The sequence below is a fragment of the Schistocerca cancellata genome, chromosome 7 (assembly GCF_023864275.1).
Source record: "Schistocerca cancellata isolate TAMUIC-IGC-003103 chromosome 7, iqSchCanc2.1, whole genome shotgun sequence".
Taxonomy (NCBI): Eukaryota; Metazoa; Arthropoda; class Insecta; order Orthoptera; family Acrididae; genus Schistocerca; species Schistocerca cancellata.
This window is the reverse complement of record NC_064632.1, coordinates 350,826,096-350,847,590: the sequence shown is the minus strand read 5'-3', so window position 1 is coordinate 350,847,590 and position 21,495 is coordinate 350,826,096. Positions and strand designations below refer to the sequence as shown.

General features: G+C 38.3%; 1 protein-coding gene across 1 annotated transcript in view; it reads left to right on the top strand.

Annotated features, from left to right (window-relative positions):
* Window positions 1–21,495, top strand: part of LOC126092028 (NACHT domain- and WD repeat-containing protein 1) — a 621,846-nt gene that overhangs the window by 532,060 nt on the left and 68,291 nt on the right. The window contains exons 15-17 of the mRNA XM_049907424.1: window positions 15,351–15,488; window positions 18,411–18,533; window positions 18,761–18,869. Of these exons, the coding sequence (XP_049763381.1) occupies window positions 15,351–15,488; window positions 18,411–18,533; window positions 18,761–18,869 (370 nt within the window). The remainder of the gene's footprint in view (window positions 1–15,350; window positions 15,489–18,410; window positions 18,534–18,760; window positions 18,870–21,495) is intronic.

Sequence of the window (21,495 nt, the reverse complement as noted above, 5' to 3'; positions counted from 1 at the left end):
TGTAGCCCTATGTGGAAATAAAATATGGACAGTAAATAGTTTAGACAAGAAGAGAATAGAAGCTTTCGAAATGTGGTGCTGCAGAAGCATGCTGAAGATTAGATGGATAGATCACATAACTAATGAGGAGGTACTGAATAGAATTGGGGGGAAGAGGAATTTGTGGCACCACTTGACTAGAAAAAGGGGTCTGTTGGTAGGTCATGTTCTGAGGCATCAAGAGATCATCAGTTTAATATTTGAGGGCAGTGTGGAGGGTAAAAATCATAGAGGGAGACCAAGAGATGAATACACTAAGCAGATTCAGAAGGATGTAGATTGCAGTAGACACTTGGAGATGAAGAAGCTTGCACCAAACCAGTCTCTCGACTGACAACCATGACAACAACAACAACAACAACAATGGCAAGAAATAGACTTGACCTCTTTGAGGATGTTCACATCAGAACTGATATAGTGACCATGATGCAGTTGTGCCAACAATGATTATCAAAGTACTAAGGACAACTAAAACAAGCAGAAAGATATATTTGTTCAGTAAACTAGGTAAAAAATTGTTAGTGTCATATTTCAGTGAGGAACTTGAAACTTTCAGTGCAGTGCAGGAGCGTGTAGAGGAACCCTGGCTAAAGTTTAAAAGAATAATTGACCATGCATGGTTGGATATGTACAATTCATAATGGGAGGGAACCTCCATGGCATACAGTCATAGTGTAATCATCAGTGGAGACTTTAATCATCCAACAATTAATTGGAAAATTACAGTTTTGTTGCTACATCTACATCTACATTTATACTTCGCAAGCCACCCAACGGTGTGTGGTGGAGAGCAATTTACGTGCCACTGCCATTACCTCCCTTGCCTGTTCCAGTCGTGTATGGTTCACGGGAAGAACAACTGCTGGAAAGCCTCCATGCGCACTTGAATCTCTCTAATTTTGCATTCGTGATCTCCACAGGAGGTATAAGTAGGAGGAAGCAATGTATTCAGTACCTCATCCAGAAACACACCCTCTCAAAACCTGGACAGCAAGCTACACTGCGATGCATAGCACCTCTCTTGCAGAGTCTGCCACTTGAGTTTGCTAAACATCTCCGTAATGCTATCACACTTACCAAATAACCCTGTGACAAAACGTGCCACTCTTCTTTGGATCTTCTCTGTCTCCTCTGTCAACCCGACCTGGTACAGATCCCACACTGATGAGCAATACTCAAGTATAGGTCAAACAAGTGTTTTGTAAACCACCTCCTTTGTTGATGGACTACATTTTCTAAGTACTCTCCCAATGAATCTCAACCTGGCACCCACCTTACCAACAATTAATTTTATATGATCATTCCACTTCAAATCATTCTGTACACATACTCCCAGATATTTTACAGATGTAACTGCTACCAGTGTTTGTTCTGCTATCATATAATCATACAATAAAGGATCCTTCTTTCTATGTATTTGCAATACATTACATTTGGCTTTATTAAGGGTCAGTTGCCAGTCCCTGCACCAAGTGCCTATCCGCTGCAGATCTTCCTGCATTTCGCTGCAATTTTGTAATGCTGCAACTTCTCTGTATACTACTGCATCATCTGCGAAAAGCCACATGGAACTTCTAACATTATCTACTAGGTCATTTATATATATTGTGAAAAGCAATGGTCCCATAACAGTCCCCTGTGGCACGCCAGAGGTTACTTTAACATCTGTAGACGTCTCTCCATTGAGAATAACATGCTAAGTTCTGTTTGCTAAAAACTGTTCAATCCAGCCAGCTGGTGGGCCTGATAAGCATCCTGTAAAAAATTACAAAATGAAGTTGTGCTGAATAGCACAAATAATTTTGGGAGGGTTGTAAATTCTAGTGAATGGGGAGTTATCACAAAGGGAGTCCCACATGGTTCAATTTTAGGTCTTCTGATGTTCCTAATTCATGTGAATGACCTCCCACTTAACATTCAGGAAGCGGAACTAGTACTTTTTGCAGATGACACGAGTGTTATAATAAATCCCATTCCAGAAAAAGCAGCTGAAGATACTGTTAAGGATGTCTTTCAAAGAATTATTAAGTGGTTCTCAGAAAATGGACTCTCCTTTAATTTTGAAAAAACTCACTATATACAGTTCTGTACATTGAATAGAGTCATACCAACAATTGATGAAGCATATGAACAGGGCTCAGTTAACAGGGTAGATATCTCCAAATTTTTGGGTGTTCACATTGATGACAACTTTAACTGGAAGAAGCATATTACTGAGCTTCTCAAACAACTAAGTTCAGCTTCTTTCACTCTTCATATAATCACTAGACGTGGTAATAAACAGATCAGCCTCGTAAAGTAGCTTGCATATTTCCACTCAATAATGTATGGAATAGTTTTCTGGGGAAACTCACCACTTTGACATAAAGTATTGATTGCACAAAAGAGAGCAGTGAGAATAATTAGTGGTGTTCAACCAAGGACGTCATGTAGGCATCTTTTCAAGGAGTTAGGTATTTTAACTGCACCATCAGAGTACATATATTTGCTAATGAAATTTGTTACAAATAATCCATCTCAGTTTGTGAAGAACGGTGATGTTCATACATACAATACTAGAGGAAAAATGACCTTTCCTATCTGTTATTGAAGCTGCCAGTTGCTCAAAAAGGAGTACGTTATTCAGCAACTAAAATCTTTGATCATTTGCCCAACAACATAAAGTGTCTGGCACGTAGTAGATCAAGTTTTAAATCTTGCTTAAAATCATTTCTTTCAGACAACTCATGCTACTCCATGGATGAGTTTCTGTTTCAGAAATGGTAAAAAAAAAAATTGTACCTCTAAATGTAGTTGCATGTGAAGAACTAAAAATTTCAGTAATATTAATATTAGCGCTACTCATGTGTGTGTATATATCTTGTAATCTGACCTGTTCCACATCATATTGATAAAATAATCAGGAAAATGATCTACGGAACATGACATAACTAAAAAACTAAAACTATTGGATCTAATGGCAAGAAAAAGACGTGACCTGTTTGAGGATGTCAGCACGGAAACTGGTATCAGTGACCATGACATGGTTGTGGCACTAATGATTACCAAAGTACGCCGTACAACTAAAGCAAGCAGAAAGATATGTATGTTCAGTAAACCAGATAAAAAATCAGTAGTGTCATATCGCAATGAAGAGCTTGAAACTTTGAGCACAGGGCAGGAGCATGTAGAGCAACTCTGGCTCAAGTTTAAAAGAATAGTTGACAATGCCCTGGATAGATATGCACCCGATAGAATAATTGATGGGAGAGAACATCCATGGTATACAGTCACTGTAAAGAAACTTCTAGAGAAACAGAGATTACTGCATAATAGGTGTAATGTAGGGCTATAGATAGAGAGACACTGAATGAAAATTATTTGGCTGTCAAGAGAACACTGCATGAATCCTTCAGTGACTGTCATAACAGTGTATTGTCAAGTGATCTTTCACAGAACCCAAACAAATTCTGGTCATATGTAAAGGCTATTAGTGACACCAAAATTAGTGTTCAGTCCCTAGTGAATGAGGCAGAACTGAAACAGAGGGCAGCAAAGCAAAAGCTGAAATGCTTAACTCCATTTTCAAATGTTCCTTTGCAAAAGAAAACCCAGGAGAATTTCCCCAGTATAATCCTCATACCAGTGCCACTGGAAAGACAAATGAAATAAGTATTAGTGTCAGTTGTGCTGAGAAATATCATTAAAACTGAACAGAGCTCCAGGCTCTGATGAAATCCCTGTCAGATTCTATACTGAAATTGTGACTGAGTTAGCCCCTCTTCCAACTACCGTCTATTGGAGATCTCTCAAACAAAAAACCATGCCCAGTTCTTGGAAAAATTTGCAGGTGACACAGAAGTGATCCACAAAACTGCCGTACAGTACCCTTGATATCAATTTGTTGTAGAATCTTAAAACACATTCTGAACTCACACATAATGTGGTACCTTGAACAGAATGACACCCTCTGCACTGATTTCGAAAACATCAATCATGTGAAACCAAAGGCACACTTTTTTAGCATGACATACTGAAAGCTTTGGATCAAGACAACCAGGTAGATGCAATATTTCTGTACTTCTGAAAGCATTTGACTCAGTACCACACCTGCGCTAATTGTAAGAAGTATGATCATGTGGGATTTCAAGTGAAATTTGTTACTGGATTGAGGACGTCTTGCTGGGGGGGGGGGGGGGGGGGGGGGGGGGGGGGACGACAACATGTTATCTTGGATGAAGAGTCACTGTCAGATGTAGAAGTAACTTCAAGTCTGTCCCAGGAAAGTGTGTTGAGATTGCTGTGCATCTTGTGCATTTATGACCCTGCAGACAATATTAATAGTAAATGCAGATGATGTTGTTGTTATAATGAAGTACTGTCTGAAAGAAGTTGCATAAATATTCTGTCAGATCTTGATAAGATTTCAGTGTGGTACAGAGATTGGCTGCTTGCTCTAAATCTTCAGAAATGTAAAATTTTGCACTCCACAAAATGAAAAAAATTTTGTTCCTGTGACTACAACATAAATAAGTCACTGTTGTAATTTGCCATCTCATTCAAATACCTAAGTGTAACACTTAGTAGGGATAGGAAATGTAATGATCACATAGGTTCAGTCATGGATAAAGCAAGTGGTAGATTTCAGTTTACTGTTAGAATACTGTGGAAGTGCAATCATTCAACAAAAGAAATTGCTTACAAATCACTCATGCAACCATTTTTAGAATATTGTTGAAGTGTGAGGGATCTTTACCAGACAGGACTAATAGGGGGTATTGAACATATACAGAGAAGGGCAGCACAAATCCTCACAGGTTTGTTTAATCTGTAGGAGAGTGTAACAGAGATACTGAACAAACTGAACTTAAAGACTCTTGAAGATAGATGTAAATTATCCTGAGAAAGTTTGTTAACAAAGTGTCAAGAAGTGGCTTTAAATGATCACTCAAGGAATATACTACAACCCACTACACATCACTCACATAGGCATCGCGAGGGTAAGATTATAACAATTACTGCATGCACAGAGGCATTCAATCAATCATTCTTCCTGCACTCCATATGTGAATGGAGCAGGAAGAAACTCTAATAACTGCTACAATGGGATGTACTGTCTGCTATGCACCTCACGGGGGTTTGCAGATGTAGTTGTAGATGCAGATGTACAACCATTCATGAAGAGCTGCATCACTTAATCAATGTCTACCATGACAAACATACAGAATCCTGCAAGCACTGGCTTACCAGCAGCAAAGTGATCCTTAGTCTCATTTTCGTGAAAGTCCTGCTCTCTTGTTGGATAATCTGGTATTATGGTTTGCCCAAGTTGTGAGCCAATTTGTCTTGGCCCACATTATCTCAGATGAAACTAAATGTAGTAGTTTCACTTAACAAGAAAATGGCTATGGAAGTTCAAGACAACCTACCTTTGCGGCCAAGAACTTTTTCTATGCTTGTCACAGTCAGAAAGTAAGCAACTTGAAAAACTGCTCTGTACTGAAGGACTCTGCAACCACACACCATCTCAACTACTTTGTTGTCTTCATGCACTTGCAGGCAACACCATTAACAATGATATTCTGTGGAGTGTATGGCTGTCATGCTTACCTGTGCATGCACAGAAAATACTCACAGTTTTCACTGGTGACCTCGACACTCTCACTCAATCTGCTGACCAAATAGTCAAGATGTATCCACCAACATATATCACAACTGTCTCTGTTGGAACAGATACTTTTCTGCAAGCACAAGTAACTGAACTTCATAAGCAATTTGTGCCCTTACAAATGTGGTGCACCACACATGAGTCACAACAGTGACTTCCAACAGGAACAGACATTCTCCCATTGCAGAGAATATCTACTGCTACCACAAAAAATTTGGAATTGCATCTTGGCAGTGATGACCACCCTGTGACAAGGGAAATGTCACCAGGCATCAATAGTGATGGTGACTGATTTCAAAATGGCCAGCTGTCAATTGCTTATAACAGAGAACTCTACCAAGCTACAATTTCTCATTGATGGTGCTGATTTCTCAGTTTACCCTTCTTCTTATCTTCCCCATTGAAATAACAATAGCAATTACTTGTCTACTGTGAATGAATATTCGATCAATACTTACAGCTGCATCAACATACATCTAAACTTCACTCTTCCACATGAATTCATATGGAGATTCATTGTTGTTGATGTGCTATACTGGTTTGTTGGAGCAGGGATCAGTTTCCCTTAAACTAGTAGATGTGTCTCTACACTCCATGTAGTCCCTAAGAAGAATAACAGTGGGCACACAAGTGTCAACTGTTGTAAGTTTAATGCCAGAATGAATGCCGATCATTGCCCTCTGTCACATGTTGACAACATTGCTGTGCATATTCATGGTAAGATTATTTTCTGCATGATTGACCTTGTCTGTCCTTTTTCATCATACACCAACTGCAGCAGAATATATACTCAAAATCATTGTTTACACTCGATTCAGACTTAGCAAATTTGTGCAAATACCATTAGGATTTTAGAGTGCTGCCTGGACTTTCAAGTGCATCGTGGGTGAATTGACTAAAGAGTTTTGTTACATCTCCATTGGTGACTTACTTGTAATGTCATCCAACAAGGCAGAGTACTTACCAGGTATACAGGAGCTGTTCACTAGAATGTGAAAACATGGTTTAGTGATTAACCCACAAAAATATGTCTTTGAAGTGATGGAAGTAAAATTCTCAGGGTACCTTATCAATGCACAAGGAATCCTGTTACTCTAATGTTTTTGACGACTACGAGTATGTGAATTGTTATGTGCAAACTTTCCACTTATATGAGTCGACTTACTTGGTGTATACAGCCGATATTCTTTTCTGGATAGCTGGTTTCTGGAATCTCTATAAACTTCTTCTCCGAAGAATGATGCTAGTTACAGGAACCTTAAAGTCTCTCTCACCACTTGCAAAATAATTCGGTACTTGAAGAATACTTTTTAGTAGCTATGGATATATTTGAACTTCATAAAGAATCAAAATTCACGCTTCACACATAAAATTTAACTTGTTGTAAGTAACTCATATCGTCTCACATTAGAAACAGATTTAAGTCCATTTAGAAAACAGTTGACTTAACAATCATGTCTCTACTACAAACATATCGTAAAATATGCCTTGCCTCCAGCAAACCCAAGATAAGAGTTTTTTCACAATTCTAAAACTCAGTTGTTCTTTTGTCACTAACAATAGTCACAATTACAAATGGCATAGAATAACACAGAAGTTCCTTGGTTCTTCCGTGTGCTTTCACCATAACTTCCATGGATCGTCCGACAAGTACTTGTCGGTGCTGTTCAACCGCCACTTTGACCTTTTGCTCATGACTGATTCCACACCTGCAGACACAGACATATGACGTGCAGTAGACAGGGTTCCTTTCTCCCACTCACATCCAAAATATCATGTGTTTGAGATGGTAGAAGGCCGTGTGATTCTAGAATTTACGTGGAAATTCTCGAAACACTACTTATCCCCCTCCCTCAGATTGGACACGCAATATTTTATACCTAATCATTATGTACATAACATCACTCATAACAACATTTCATATCATAACAATATACTTTTCTCATACATGTTTCTACATACATGTTTCACTTCATCAGCAGTCTTGTTTCTCTCTCGAACAATCTAGCTGAGCGTTCCTTTATTCTGTTTTTATTTCACCTTGACATTAAGACCTGAACATTTTCTCATGTTTTTAGTCATCTTTTATAACATTTAAGAATTGTGAGGACCCTTTCCTTATTTCCAATCATAAACTGCAGGTGTTCATGACATTAGAGTATTCTATTATTTCTATCCTTTGTACCATCTTTTCTTTAGTATGTACTAGCTTCATTATCTGTTGTACTTTGGGAGAACTCTGGGCAAAATGAAAGCGTTCTTTTTGTCACTCATGAACTTACATAAAACCTAATAATGCTCATTGTGCCTAGAGTTCATACTTTTCAGAATAATCCCTACAAAGTTTTGTGACTTTTGTCACAGTACTGTCCCTTTACCCTAGGATCAGTACCTATACCTTGCCTGTGGGTTGACCATACGAGAGCATTTCCTCTTTCCATTTTTTGGTAGGTATGCCCCTTTATAAAACACTCCTATTCTTTCAGGCCACAGGTCGTCCTATCTCCAAGTAGGTACGCCTGCCCCATATACTTGGCAAATGCTGATTATGCCCCCCTTATCTTATCTGAGTAGACCTCATGGTTCGTTACCCCAGTATACATTCCCATGTATACTATAATTCAGTATATTCTGGTAAAATTACAAATCTACTCTACACTTTGCATATACTTCTTAATACTTCATCTAATCCCTAGAGTCCTCCTCTTATCAACTTCTATACTTCCAGTAGATACCACGTCTATATACATTATTCAGTAGATACCACGTCTATATACATTATTCAGTAGATAACATGCTTACTTAGGCTATTCGAGTCCCACTATCGTACAATTCGTCACTTAATCAGAGCATTTATTATACTGACTTTCTTAGATGACTACCATTACCAATTTCACTCTTGCTTGCTTGCATTTTTTCCTTCGCCCACGCCTCCTTCTTATGTATACTCGATGAAGAATCATCTTAGTTTTTAGATACTTATGTATATGTATGATGGTTTTGTGTGTGTGTGTGTGTGTGTGTGTGTTTCCCCTACAACACCTGGCGGTTCTCGCATCACAACAGGTTTCTAGCCTGTAATTTCAGTGTTTGTGTATACGGGTATTCTTGTGTGTATGTGGATGTGTGTTTGTGTAGTCTGATTCTTCAGCTTTCTTATTGAAAGATAGGATGTAGGTTATTAGAAACCACAGAAAGCAGGAAGGACTTCTGCGATAGAAGTATGTGACTATGGAAAGAGGGAAAAAATAGATAGGTCCTCAAATGAGAAGTAAGAAATGAAATAAATAGAAATGGTTGCTAAGATTGAAGAAGAGAAAGAAGATAGCCCCAAAGACAGGAAACACTTCCCACCCCCCTTCCCCAGGATCCTTACCTCACAGGTACTTGAGTGAGATGCCGGAGGAGGTTTGGTGTTAAATTGTCTCCTACAGAATGGACATTCCCACCTTCACCCTTGAGGTCCCCAAAGGAAATCTTAGCAGCCCTATGGAAACAAGCAAGTGGTGAAGAATCAGACACACTTGTTTGTGAGGGTTGTTTGAAAGGTGTGATGAGTGTGTTGTGTTAGTCATGATTTGTGAGTTCTCGTAAATCATGCTTTTATCCACAATAACCACTCCTTTCAGAACTGATATAAACCCTCCCTTCTACATCACATCTCATGAAAGGTAAAAAATATTCTGTTCAAAATAGAAAATCTATAGACTATGGTATATTAGTTGTTCAACTAGTCACACAATGTTATATTTTCTACAAACATAATATTCCATTCAGTTCACTTTATCTAAATATCACTTTTTACCTGTGATTCTCTAGGATTGTTTTTTATTTGACTGTCATATCTGTTTTTCTGAGATATAAGATTACAGGATAGTTTAAGATTTTAGGAATAGATGACAGTATAGTTTAAGATTTTAAAGGAATTCGGTGCAGGACAACTATTTTGGAAGAAACACTGAAAAGGATCCAATGGTCGTCTCTCTGCCTGTTAACTCAGAATGTTAACGTCCCTGGGGGATATATAACAGAATAGTTTGATAGGAATTTGGTGCAGCAAAACTATTATGGAAGGAGCACCAAAAACAACTCTGGATCTGACAGTTGTCCCTCCGCCCATTAACTCAGAATGTTAATGTCCCTGGGGGACATATGACCCCACCTGGGTCACATGGATCTGATATTAATTTTACTTGTGCACTGGCAGACCAGTATTTCTCTTTAAATTTCCTTTGAAAGTCTCCCCACTGCAAATCAGTCACTACTTCACTAGTTAACACAACATTTTCTACTTCGTCTTGAATAAGCTTGAATTCTTTCCACTGGTCATCTAAATCCTGCTTAGTATCACTAAGGTCTGAAGATAGGAGGTACATTCCCAGATGTTACTCTCGCTGCAACTTTTTGGTCTATCATTTCCTCCACCTGTTCCTCCAAACCAGTTACATTTATAATGTCGGAGATTTATGATGTTGAGGTTCGCTAATTGCTCTTTGAATTTCCTTTCCATATTGTCTACTCATGTATTAACACCTGTAATTTGTGATTGAATGACAGACATTAACTCACTCTGCTTATGTACACTTTCTTTGAAAGTACTCAGTCCCTGCTTTACAGCATTAAATTTAAAGTTACACACATTTTTGAAAGATCCTAATTTTTCATTGATTTCTGATTCTACATTATTGCATCTGTCCTCAGTCTCACATTCTAACGTTTTTGCTGAATCTTGTAATTGATCATTATGTTTCTGACTAAAGTCAGTGAACAGTTGATTTACATGAATGTCCAAGGAATTGGTTAATTCTTTCTTTAAGTCAAATTTGAAATCCTGTACTTTACTATTGAAGGTGTCAAATTCAGTCTTTAAAGCATCCATGCCTTCGCATAGATTACCAGATTCTTTGCTCTAAAGTTTCATTCTGAGCATTTAAACTAGACTGTACTAAGCTTAATTCTTTTCTTAGAGTTGCATTTAGTTCCTTACTTAGAGCAGCAATTTGAGTTTTGATTGGATTTACTAACTCAGACCAGTCAGGCCCTTCTTTAGTAATTCTCATAGCTATGGCTGGTTCTGATGTCTCTTCAATTTGATCCATAATTTTACAAACTTTAGACCTTGTGACCATTTAAAAATTAACTTTAAGTATAATAGCTACATTAATAAAGTTCATTAAATAGTTTGTTCTTGCTAAGATGCTAAAGTTCTGCTTTGTGCCCACCCAGCATAGAATTCTCACAACGTAGGTGAGCGGATGTGACAGCAGGTCAGCACCGGTGAACAGCAGCTGGTGCTGGCAGCGTCGGATGTAGGCTCGTTTCCATGTCTGCATCCCCGCGATGCATCTGAGAACTGTATACTCTTCACACCAGATCTTCTTAGTCGTATTGTTTTAGGTGTATCTCTTCTTAGTCTAATACGTTGAGATCTCCTCTCCGGTTTTTCATGTTGTGACTTTCTTGCGCTTTCTCCCTTACTTGCCTTTATAAATTTTCTCCTGCAGATAATCCAGCATAAACCAGTTTCTCTTAATGGTTTTCTTATCGTGTTATGCTAGGTTGCTATGGCAACACTCAGTAGCTTTTTCTCTCTTTTTCGTCTCAAAATTCCTGTTTTCTTCAGTTCTTTCATACCGGTTGCCACGTTCTAATGTTTTTGATGACTAAGAGTGTGTGAAGTGTATGTGCAAACTTCCCACTTATACGAGTCGACTTACTTGGTGTATACAGCTGATCTTCTTCTCTGTATAGCCAGTTTCTGGAATCTCTATAAACTTCTTCTCCGAAGAATGATGCTAGTTACAGGAACCTTAAAGACTCTCTCACCACTTGCAAATTAATTCGGTACCTGAAGAATACTTTTCAGTAGCTATGGGTATATTTGAGCTTCATAAAGAAGCAAAATTCACACTTAACTTCTTGTAAGTAACTCATATAGTCTCACATTAGAAACAGATTTAAGTCCATTTAGGAAGTAGTTGGCTTAACAACCATGTCTCTACTACAAACATATTGTGAAATACGTCTTGCCTCCAGCAAGCCCAAGATAAGAGTTTTTTTCACAATTCTAAATCTCAATTGTTCTTTTGTCACTAACAGTAGCCACAATTATAAACAGCAGAGAATAATACAGAGGTTCCTTGGTTCTTCTGTGTGCTTTCACTACAACTTCCAAGTACTTGTCGGTGCCATTCATCCACTGCATTGACCTTTTGCTCACTACTGATTTCACACCTGCAGACACAGACACATGACGTGCAGTAGGTAGGGTTCCTTTCTCCCAATCATGTCTAAAATATTGTATGTCTGAGATGGTGGAAGGCCAAGCGGTTCTAGAATTTGTGCGGAAATTCTCGAAACACTACACTACCTCAAGGCAGAGTGGAAGCTATTTCTCAGCTCTCCATCCCACCACAATATGAGAATTACACCAATTCTTGGGATTGAAGAAATTTATCAACAGCCAAATGCAAAAAATTTCACCGAAACCTTGAGACATTCTACAGTGGATTAATGAAAATAAAGCACCCTTGGCCAGATTGAAAGCTACTATTACGATGGTTTATTGTTAGCTTATCCTTTTTCTGATTTACCTCTTACAGTTATTGTGGACTCTTCATCATTGGAGTTGTGTTATACAATGTGTGCAACATGTCTGGCAAATTTCTGGAATTTTTCATCAAAATACTGTTAGCTTCACAAGCAAATTGGCAAACATATGATAGGCGAGCTCTGTGGCATGTCAATCAAAAAGTTTAGGCATATTTCAAACAGTCATTTTACACTTCTCACAGATTACAAGCACTTGTCTTCACTTTCTGTCAGAAGCCAGACAAAGCATAACTGCGCCAATTGCAGTACTGCACAATTTACTATGGATATTCACAATGTTGATGGTGAGCAGAACAGTCCAACAATGCAATATCTTGCATTGATACCATCATGAAAGAACCTGACTTGCTAGCACTTGCCAGTGCACAGGGAAGAGACAACAAACTGAAAGAATGCCTTGAAACATTGTCTGGCATACAACTCTAATGTTCTTGAATACTAAGCTCAAATGTAGCACTATGTTGTAACAAGCCAATGCAATAAGTGCAACCTTTCATGAAGGCAGATTTTCACAAACATGTAATTTCCTTCCTTCACAGCCTCACCCTTCTAGAAGTAAGGGCTACTGTATGACTTGGGAAGAAGGCATTTGTTTCGCCAAAAGTCAAGAAAGACTGCAGGGCATTTGCTTGCCAGTGCAATACTTGTCAGCACAACAAAATAACTTGACACCTCAACACCTTTACCACTGTCAGTAGGATATCAATACTGCCTTATAGAGACCGACAGTTTCTCTCATTGGCCTGAAATGCTTAATGGCACCAGTTGTAGCCATGACCTACTTTCGTGAGTGTATCCCACACTTCAGAATTCCCCTCTGCATCAATACTAATCAGGGCAAACAATTTGAATCTTACTACCTCTTTAAAGCACTGTCAGCATTGCCTGGTTCGAAACTGTGCATAATGCCGTACTGCTATTGGTCTTATGGAACGGCTCCACTGACAATAAAAGGCCTCACTCAGATGTCATGCCACAGAGCATTGGACTGACAGGCTCCCTATTGTCCTATTAGGCCTCTGGACAGCTTTCAAGAAAAATCTCAATGCAATAATGGCTGAATTAGTGTATCAACAAATACTTTGACCACCAGGTGAGTTCTTTAACTAACACATCAGACAGTATTAGTGGAGTCTCGGACTTCATGCAACATCTTCACTCTCAGATCCGCAATCTCCAACCTACCATTTCAAAAGAACATTCTATTCAGTGACCATATGTTTTCTGTAGTTTAACAGTTCTGCAAGCAGATATTTGTCTCCATGGTTTTGTATGTTAAATCAGTGTTATGAAATGATTAATGGAAAATCTCATATAAAGATGTGAAACAAATACTAACAAAGAGATAGAGGGGCTGGCCAGTACTTACCTCAGCTCAGTACAGCCGATAGATACACAAAAAACAAAACTGAAAATTTACGTTCCTAGCTTTTGGAACAAATGTTCCTTCATCAGAGAGGAGAGAGGGGAAAGAAAGGGAAGAAGGGAAAGTGGATTCAGTTACTCACAACCAGGTTATGAAGCAACAGGGAAAGGAAAACAGGGAGGATAGCAAGGATGGTGGCATGGTTGTCAGAGGGAAGCCAAAGATATTCTACTGTAAGTACTGTGCCAGCTTCAAACCAAAGAGGATGCATACAGAAGTAAAGAGGTATATAGTATAAAGACAAACACAACTATGTAGGATGAAAAGATGCATGAATGGCTAAAGAGGAAAGGGAAAGAGGAGAAGAGTAAATGGGAGTGAGGTTGTTTAACGTAGTTTCAGTCCAAGGGGATGGCGGGATAAAAGGATGTGTTGGACTGCAAGTTCCTATTTCCGCAGTTCAGAAGGACTGAGTTGTGTGGGAGAAGCCAAATGGCACATACGGTGTAGCAGGTTCCTAGGTCCCTAGAATTATGCTGGAGGGCATGCTCTGCTACTGGGTATTGGATATCTCCTAGGCAGACAGTTCATCTGTGTCCGTTAATGCGCTCAGCCAGTTTAGTTGTTGTCATACCGATGTAAAAGGCTGTGCAGTGCAGGCATGTCAGCTGATAAATGACATGTGTGGTTTCACACGTGGCCCTGCCTTGAATTGTGTATGTTTTACCAGTAGCGGGGCTGGAGTAGGTGGTTGTGGGGGGATGCATGGGGCAGGTTTTGCAGCGGGGTTGGTTACAGGGGTAGGAACCGCTGGGTAGAGAAGGTAGTCTGGGAATACTGTAGGGTTTGACAAGGATGTTACGGAGGTTAGGGGGCAATGGAAGGCAACTCTGGGTGGTGTGGGGAGAATTTTGTCAAGGGATGATCTCATTTCAGGGGTTGACTTGAGAAAGTCATATCCCTGGCGGAGTAATTTGTTGATGTATTCGAGGCCAGGATAATATTGGGTGACAAGGGGGATGCTTCTGTGTAGTCTGGGTGTAGGAACATTGTTGTTGGACGGGGAGGAATGTATTGCTCAGGAGATCTGTTTGTGGACAAGGTCTGCAGGATAGTTGCGGGAGAGGAAAGCACTGGTCAGGTTATTGGTGTAATTGTTGAGGGATTCGTCCCTTTCCTCTTTAGCCATTCATCCTACATAGTTGTGTTTATCTTTATACTATATACCTCTTTACTTCTGTATGCATCCTCTTTGGTTTGAAGCTGGCACAGTACGTACAGTAGAATATCTTTGGCTTCCCTCTGACAACCATGCCACCATTCTTGCTACCCTCCCTGTTTTCCTTTCCCTGTTGCTTCATAACCTGGGTTGTGAATAACTGAATCCACTTTCCCTTCTTCCCTTTCTTTCCCATCTCTCCTCCATGATGAAGGAACATTTGTTCCGAAAGCTAGGAATGTAAATTTTTGGTTCTGTTTTTGTGTATCTATCAGCTGTACTGAGCTGAGGTAAGTACTGGCCAGCCCATCTATCTCTTTGTTAAAATCAGTGTTATGTTTAGACACTCAGATCTTTCATACAACAAAAGAAGCTTCAGCTAGTGTTAATATATTTGTTAATTTTAGTTCTTGTGTAGGACATGATGACATTATGACTAACTGAAAGATATGAAACATTCGTTCTAGATGCCTGATTTGGGAAAAGAAGAAGCAGAAGCTATCCTGATGGCATCTGTTATGCAATATAACCATAGTGTCAATAGCCGTGTACATGACTGTGTTCGTTCATCAGTGCAGAGCTGCACATTGCCACTGTACGTAAAGGTGAGTGACATACTTTAAGTTAAAACTGGAATAGAAATAGGGGGAAGAGGGTGAATAGTTGTCTTAATACTATGTTTTATTTGTAAGGACAGTGGTAGATATTGGTTTCCAGTGTTATTTCTGAAACTGATTTTTGGACTCTTTCCAAGTATTAAATTTTCATCAAAAATGATGAGGAAAAGACTGTCTGAGAAAAATTAAAATTGACTGTTTATTTAATTCTGTCTTAGTGAACCAAATGTCTGGACACAAGAAACATAAGTGATAATGAAGTCTTTTGTGATAGCACTTATACGTGAAACATTCTCAGTTTTGTTGCTGCATCAGTTCAGGATAAAATCCTAAGCTTTCAGCAATAGCCTCCATCATCATAATCAGGAACAACTGATTGCCTTCACCGCTGCTGTGGTGGCCTTATATAGCCCGTGGACAGCTTATGATTGGTCGGCTTATGATTGGTCGGCAATTATGTACTGCTGTCACAGACAGTGTCAGTGTTTCCGTTGGTGTCACCACCACTTACCTGGGAATGTAAACACTGCAAGAAATGTCTCTCCTGCTTCTCTGCATTGAATACTTGTTTCCATGCACCACTCAGATAATATCTGCTATCACAGTTAAATTTCTTCTCACTCATTCTTATTTTGTTTCATCAAACAGTGTTGACATTTTAGTCAGTCTGGATGTGGTATTGCTGTTCCCAAAAGTTCCTGTGGAGGACACTAACTATAAAGTTGTTCTGGCATGTGATGATGACCACCTACTTCTTGTATGGTAGTAAGTTTTATGAAATACCGGACAGTATGGCAGTGGGCTCTCCATTGTCTCCAACATTGGCTAACTTTTTATGCAAAGTTTTGAGGAATGTGCATTCATCCTTATTTTATCATTATGTTGACGATACGTTTATGGCCTGGCCACACAATGCAGTAGCTTTCGAACAAGTCATGGAACAGATGAACAGCATACATCCGAACATTCAGTTCACTGCCAAGATGGAGAAGGAGGGAAGGTGGGCATTCTTAGACGTTTTAGTACAATGACAGATGGACAGGCATCTCGGCCACTAAGTGTATCGCAAGCTGACACATACCAATTTAAATCTTAATACACAGAGTTTCCAACCTCCTGTTCAGAAGAGAGCTGTTTTGAACACATTGGTATATATAGCAAAGACTGTTTCTGATGAGGACTACTTGCTTGAAGTCTGATATTAACTGTCTGAAGTACATGTTCTGAAAGAATGCCTATGGTGCACGTGATATAAAGGCAATATTCTCAAAGAAAACGAAACATGAAAATGCTGCACACTCACAGGATGAACCACTGATTGTGGTGCTATACCCAGTGAAATAAGATGAGTCCCAGGTAGATGGGGCATAAGACTGATTTTTCGTCCTAGTGACTCCTAAGAAAATTAAGGAGATGATGCGCCCTGTTAAGGACAGTCTTGGCCTCAGCATCCCTGGAATTTATAATATCCACTGTGAGTGTGGAAGCAGTTATATAGGTCAGACCATTTGTACCACTGTGCAGAACACCATTGGCATATTAAAAATAGAGAACTAGAAAAATCGGTTAAGTTCTTCTCACTTATTCTTATCTCAACAGCCCCCATATTAACAGAATCCCAGTATGTGGAGGCATAGAACATAATTTTTGTTTCATCAAACCGTATTTTTAACATAAAATGTGCAATTGTGACAGCAGTACGTAATCACCGACTAATCAGAAGCCAACCAATGAGAAGCCATCAACAGGCTGTGTAAGGCCACCACAGCAGCAGTGAAGACAGTCAATTGCTCCCGGCGATGATGATGATGGAGGCTATTGTTGAAAGCTCAAGATTTTATCCTGAACTGATGCAGCAAGAAAACTGGGAATGCTTTACATACAAGAAACACACATGAAAAAATGAAGGCATCATAGAGAAAAGATTTTCCTGCATTATGTAATGTCAGTGTCAAGTATTCAAGAGAGAGAATTAGTACTGTGAAATATTTCGTGGATTATATGTTTCCTGTCTAGTACCATATGTTTGTTACTATTTATTTTAGTTATTGATGAGTGCAAACTTTATTCTCATTTAAGATTATTCCAGTTTTTACTCCAATAATGACATATCTGTTACACACAGTGTACACAGAGGGATGACAACAGAATACCATCGCTAAATTGTCTGATGTACATTTTTATATTTACATCTATTTTTGAAATTCCATGTTAACATAATTAGAGCATTGTCTGGAGGTACATAATTGCTGTATTACATGGATTTCAAATAGATCCATTTGAAAATGGCAGGAAGTCAAAATCGGCAAATTGTAAGCCAATAAATGCTTGTTCACCAATAAATACAGCCTAGTAGGAAGATGAATACTTCCTTCATGTAATAAACATCTGGATGAAGTGAGAATATCTTCTGTAGCTGCATAAAACTGCCAAAACAGTGTGAAATTAGAACCGTATGTGATTTAGCTTTCAGCTCGTTTCTGTGTTTGCTGCAATAAAAGGAACTGATATTGTGATAGTCAGAAATGGAAAGTGTATGTTATGTTCTAGTTTAAAATAAATAAGTAAATCTGAAAAAAAACTGTAGAGAAGCATAGCAGTTCATGTCAAGAAAATGGATTGCAATTAGAATGAGGGGTTTGCCTTCTGTGTATCTATGTTTCGAAATTTATCCTTTGTTTCACTCAGGACATCATCAGTAGCTCCCTAGTTGTGTTTTCTACTACTGATCATATGTTCAAAAGATATTTATGTTGGAGTGTGTGTGTGTGTGTGTGTGTGTGTGTGTGTGTGTGTGTGTGTATGTGTGTGTGATGTAACACTTTGTTGTGATCTGCTTATTTGATAAATTAACTTTTAGAATAAGACTGTGTAATTTTGTCCCATTATAACAGTATTCAATGTATAAAGGTGCTGGCATGGCAGACATCATGGTGGTCACACACAGACCACAATGTTGCTCCGACAGGTGATGTCATCAAACAGATAAATCAAATGCTGGAAGAAATAGAAAACATTCTTGGGCAAGATATGGTAAGAAACTTAAAGTGATACATTATTATTTGTGTACAACCGTTTCCCCAATTTTTTAAATTATTTTTTGCTGTAGTGTTTGAGAAGTATCAAACAGCTGTTAAAAATATATTTTTGCTTTAACATTCTGTTCTACTTGCCTATTTTTGTTTTGTTATTCAGTGTGAAAGACTGAGTTTTTACCTTTTGAAGGGACTGTTGTCAACGGACATATTCTGTCATGGCAGGTGGAGCATGCGTTGTCTCTCATAACTGCTGCAAAGACTGGTGTTACAGACTCTGAGATATTGGACATTCTGGCACATGACAGCATCTTCCATAGCACAGCTACATACGGTACCAACATTTTTACTAACTTCAGTCTACTTTCTCTAACTGTAACTGTTCCTTTCCTCATTTTTTTCATGGAACCTCACACTGTAGTTGATCAGACAGAATATTTATTTAGCCTTTTAGAAAAAAACTTCACTGCTGGCCCATGTATGATGAGGTCCTGTAATTCACCATAGTTATGAGTGAGTTTTGCATATTAATTGTCTAAATAAGTTAAGCTAAAAAGTCCATGTCTTATTATCTCAATATCTATGAGATGTTAAATTCCATCAATAGCCACAAATTAGAATTCTTATGGGGGAATTGAAAAACTTTTCTCCTTCTAAAATAAATGTACAGTAGATTCCCTTTTATCTGGGTGTGGATTATCCAGCTTGCAAATTATTTATACATAGATCACCAATTATTAAAAAAATAAAAAATAAAATCTCTAAAATTTTATTGGAATGAATACTTTTGTTTAGAATACATATTTCTGGTTGTGAAGACATAACAAAAACACCTGCAAATGATTAAATATTAATGCCTATGAATTGGGATTTGATCAGCTAGGTGACACAGAAATAGTGAGAAAAGTGTATTCAGTAGACAAAGTGAATGAGGATGAGGCAATTTAATAACAAGTTATCATGCATACCAAGGCACTGAAATGCATTAATCTAGTATGAAAGATAAAATTTGCTTGATGCTACTGAAGGTTTTACTCTCCAGAAAATGTGAAACATTACAAGAGGGAAAATAACCTGGATGCCATTTTGCATAAATGAACTGAAAATAAGTGATAACAAAATTGGTATAATTCAGTACTATTTTGTAAATAAGTTGACAGCAGATTCCAGTAAAAACATATGTGTTTTAGATTATACATGTTCTTTTTTTCATTATCCATGCAGTTTGGATCTGCACTGACCAAGATAAATGGCAGTTTGCTGTATTATTTATTATTAAGCAATAAATATGAAATTTTCAAATATTGGTAGTGAATCTAAATATTAATTTTCCACAATATATGAATGAGACTATAACTTGCTGATCACCAAATAGAGGAGATGCTGAATCACAGACAAGCACACAAACAGACTGCATACATAGAGCTGTCTCTCACTCTCTGAGAGGGGCAATGGTCATGTGATTTTGTCAACAAAAAGGTTTTGACTATAATGAAACGTTCAGTCCTGTTGTTAGGTGAGCAACTTCAGTTGGCACAATTCGATGTAAAATCTGCTTTTTTGAATAGCTTCTTAAAAGAAGAGATATATATATGAAGCAGCCTGAGGGATTTAGTGTTGGAACTGATCAGGTATGCAAACTTCATAGAAGTTTATATGGACTAAAAAAATCTCCAAGGTGCTGGAACCAATGGTTCCAGCACTTTCTAATAAATCTTGGGCTTGTAAAAAGTAAGGCAGATCCATGATTGTTCTATAGAGAAAACTGTGATTCCAGGTTGATGGTAGTTCTGTATGTTGATGATGGATTAATATCTGCAAGTAAGGAGAAGGATATTGAAGTTTTCCTAAAGGAAATTCAAGATGAATTTAAAATTACTGTTGAGCCAGTAGGATATTTCTTAAATATTAATATTGTATGTCATGATAATGGACCAATAGAGATTAATCAAGAAAGTTATGCTAAAGATATTCTTCTACAGTTTAACGTGACAGAGGCAAATCCTGTGTCAACTCCAATTGAGCAGTATCTGCAGCCAAATGAGTTAACTAGTGATAAACCAACTAATGCTCCATATCGAGAAGCAGTTGGCTGTCTTATGTATTTAGCTGTTGGTACAAGGCCTGATATAGCATTTGCAGTGAGCTATGTGTCAAATTTTTTAGAGAATCCTCGAGAAAATCACTGGTCTGTCGTAAAAAGAATCCTAAAATATATAAAAGGTTCATTGTCATTGGGTATAAAATATGATGCTAGCCATCCAAACAAAAAACTGGAGATATATACTGATGCTGATTATGCCAGTGATCCAGCAACCCCATGCTCAGCTAGCGGAGTGGTTGCAAGATTTTGTGGAGGAGCACTTACCTGGGCTAGTAGGCAGCAACATTGCCTATCATTGTCAACAATAGAGTCGGAGTATGTGGCCGCCAGTGAAGGGCAAGAGAAGGAATGTGGCTATCTAAGCTCTATAAAGAAATTTCACCACTGAAGAGTGTTCCTGTTCTTATAGTTGATAATGCAAGTGCTATTAAACTGGCCAAAAATCCTGAATTTCACAAGAGGTCAAAGCATATTAATGTTCACATGCACTACATCTGTAAGAAGATTCAAGAAGGCCAGCTAGCCATTGAGCATGTACCAGGTAATCAGCAAGCTGCAGATATTCTCACCAAACCATTGCCACATGTCCAATTAAATATTTAAGATCATTAATTGGATCGTGTTAAGTACTGCATTTAGCAAGATAAACATTTAGGGGAAGTGTTGAAGTGAAATGTTTATGTTAATATCTCTGCTGTGTACTATATCTATGTCTTTGGTTGGTGTTATAAAATAAAGTACATGTGTCTTGTTAAAGCAACTACATCATGTGTATGCTTTATGTTGTGCCCTTTAGTTCTTTCTAGAAGTTTCTGCAGTATATTGTTCTGTATTTATTTGATCCAGTAAATCTTAC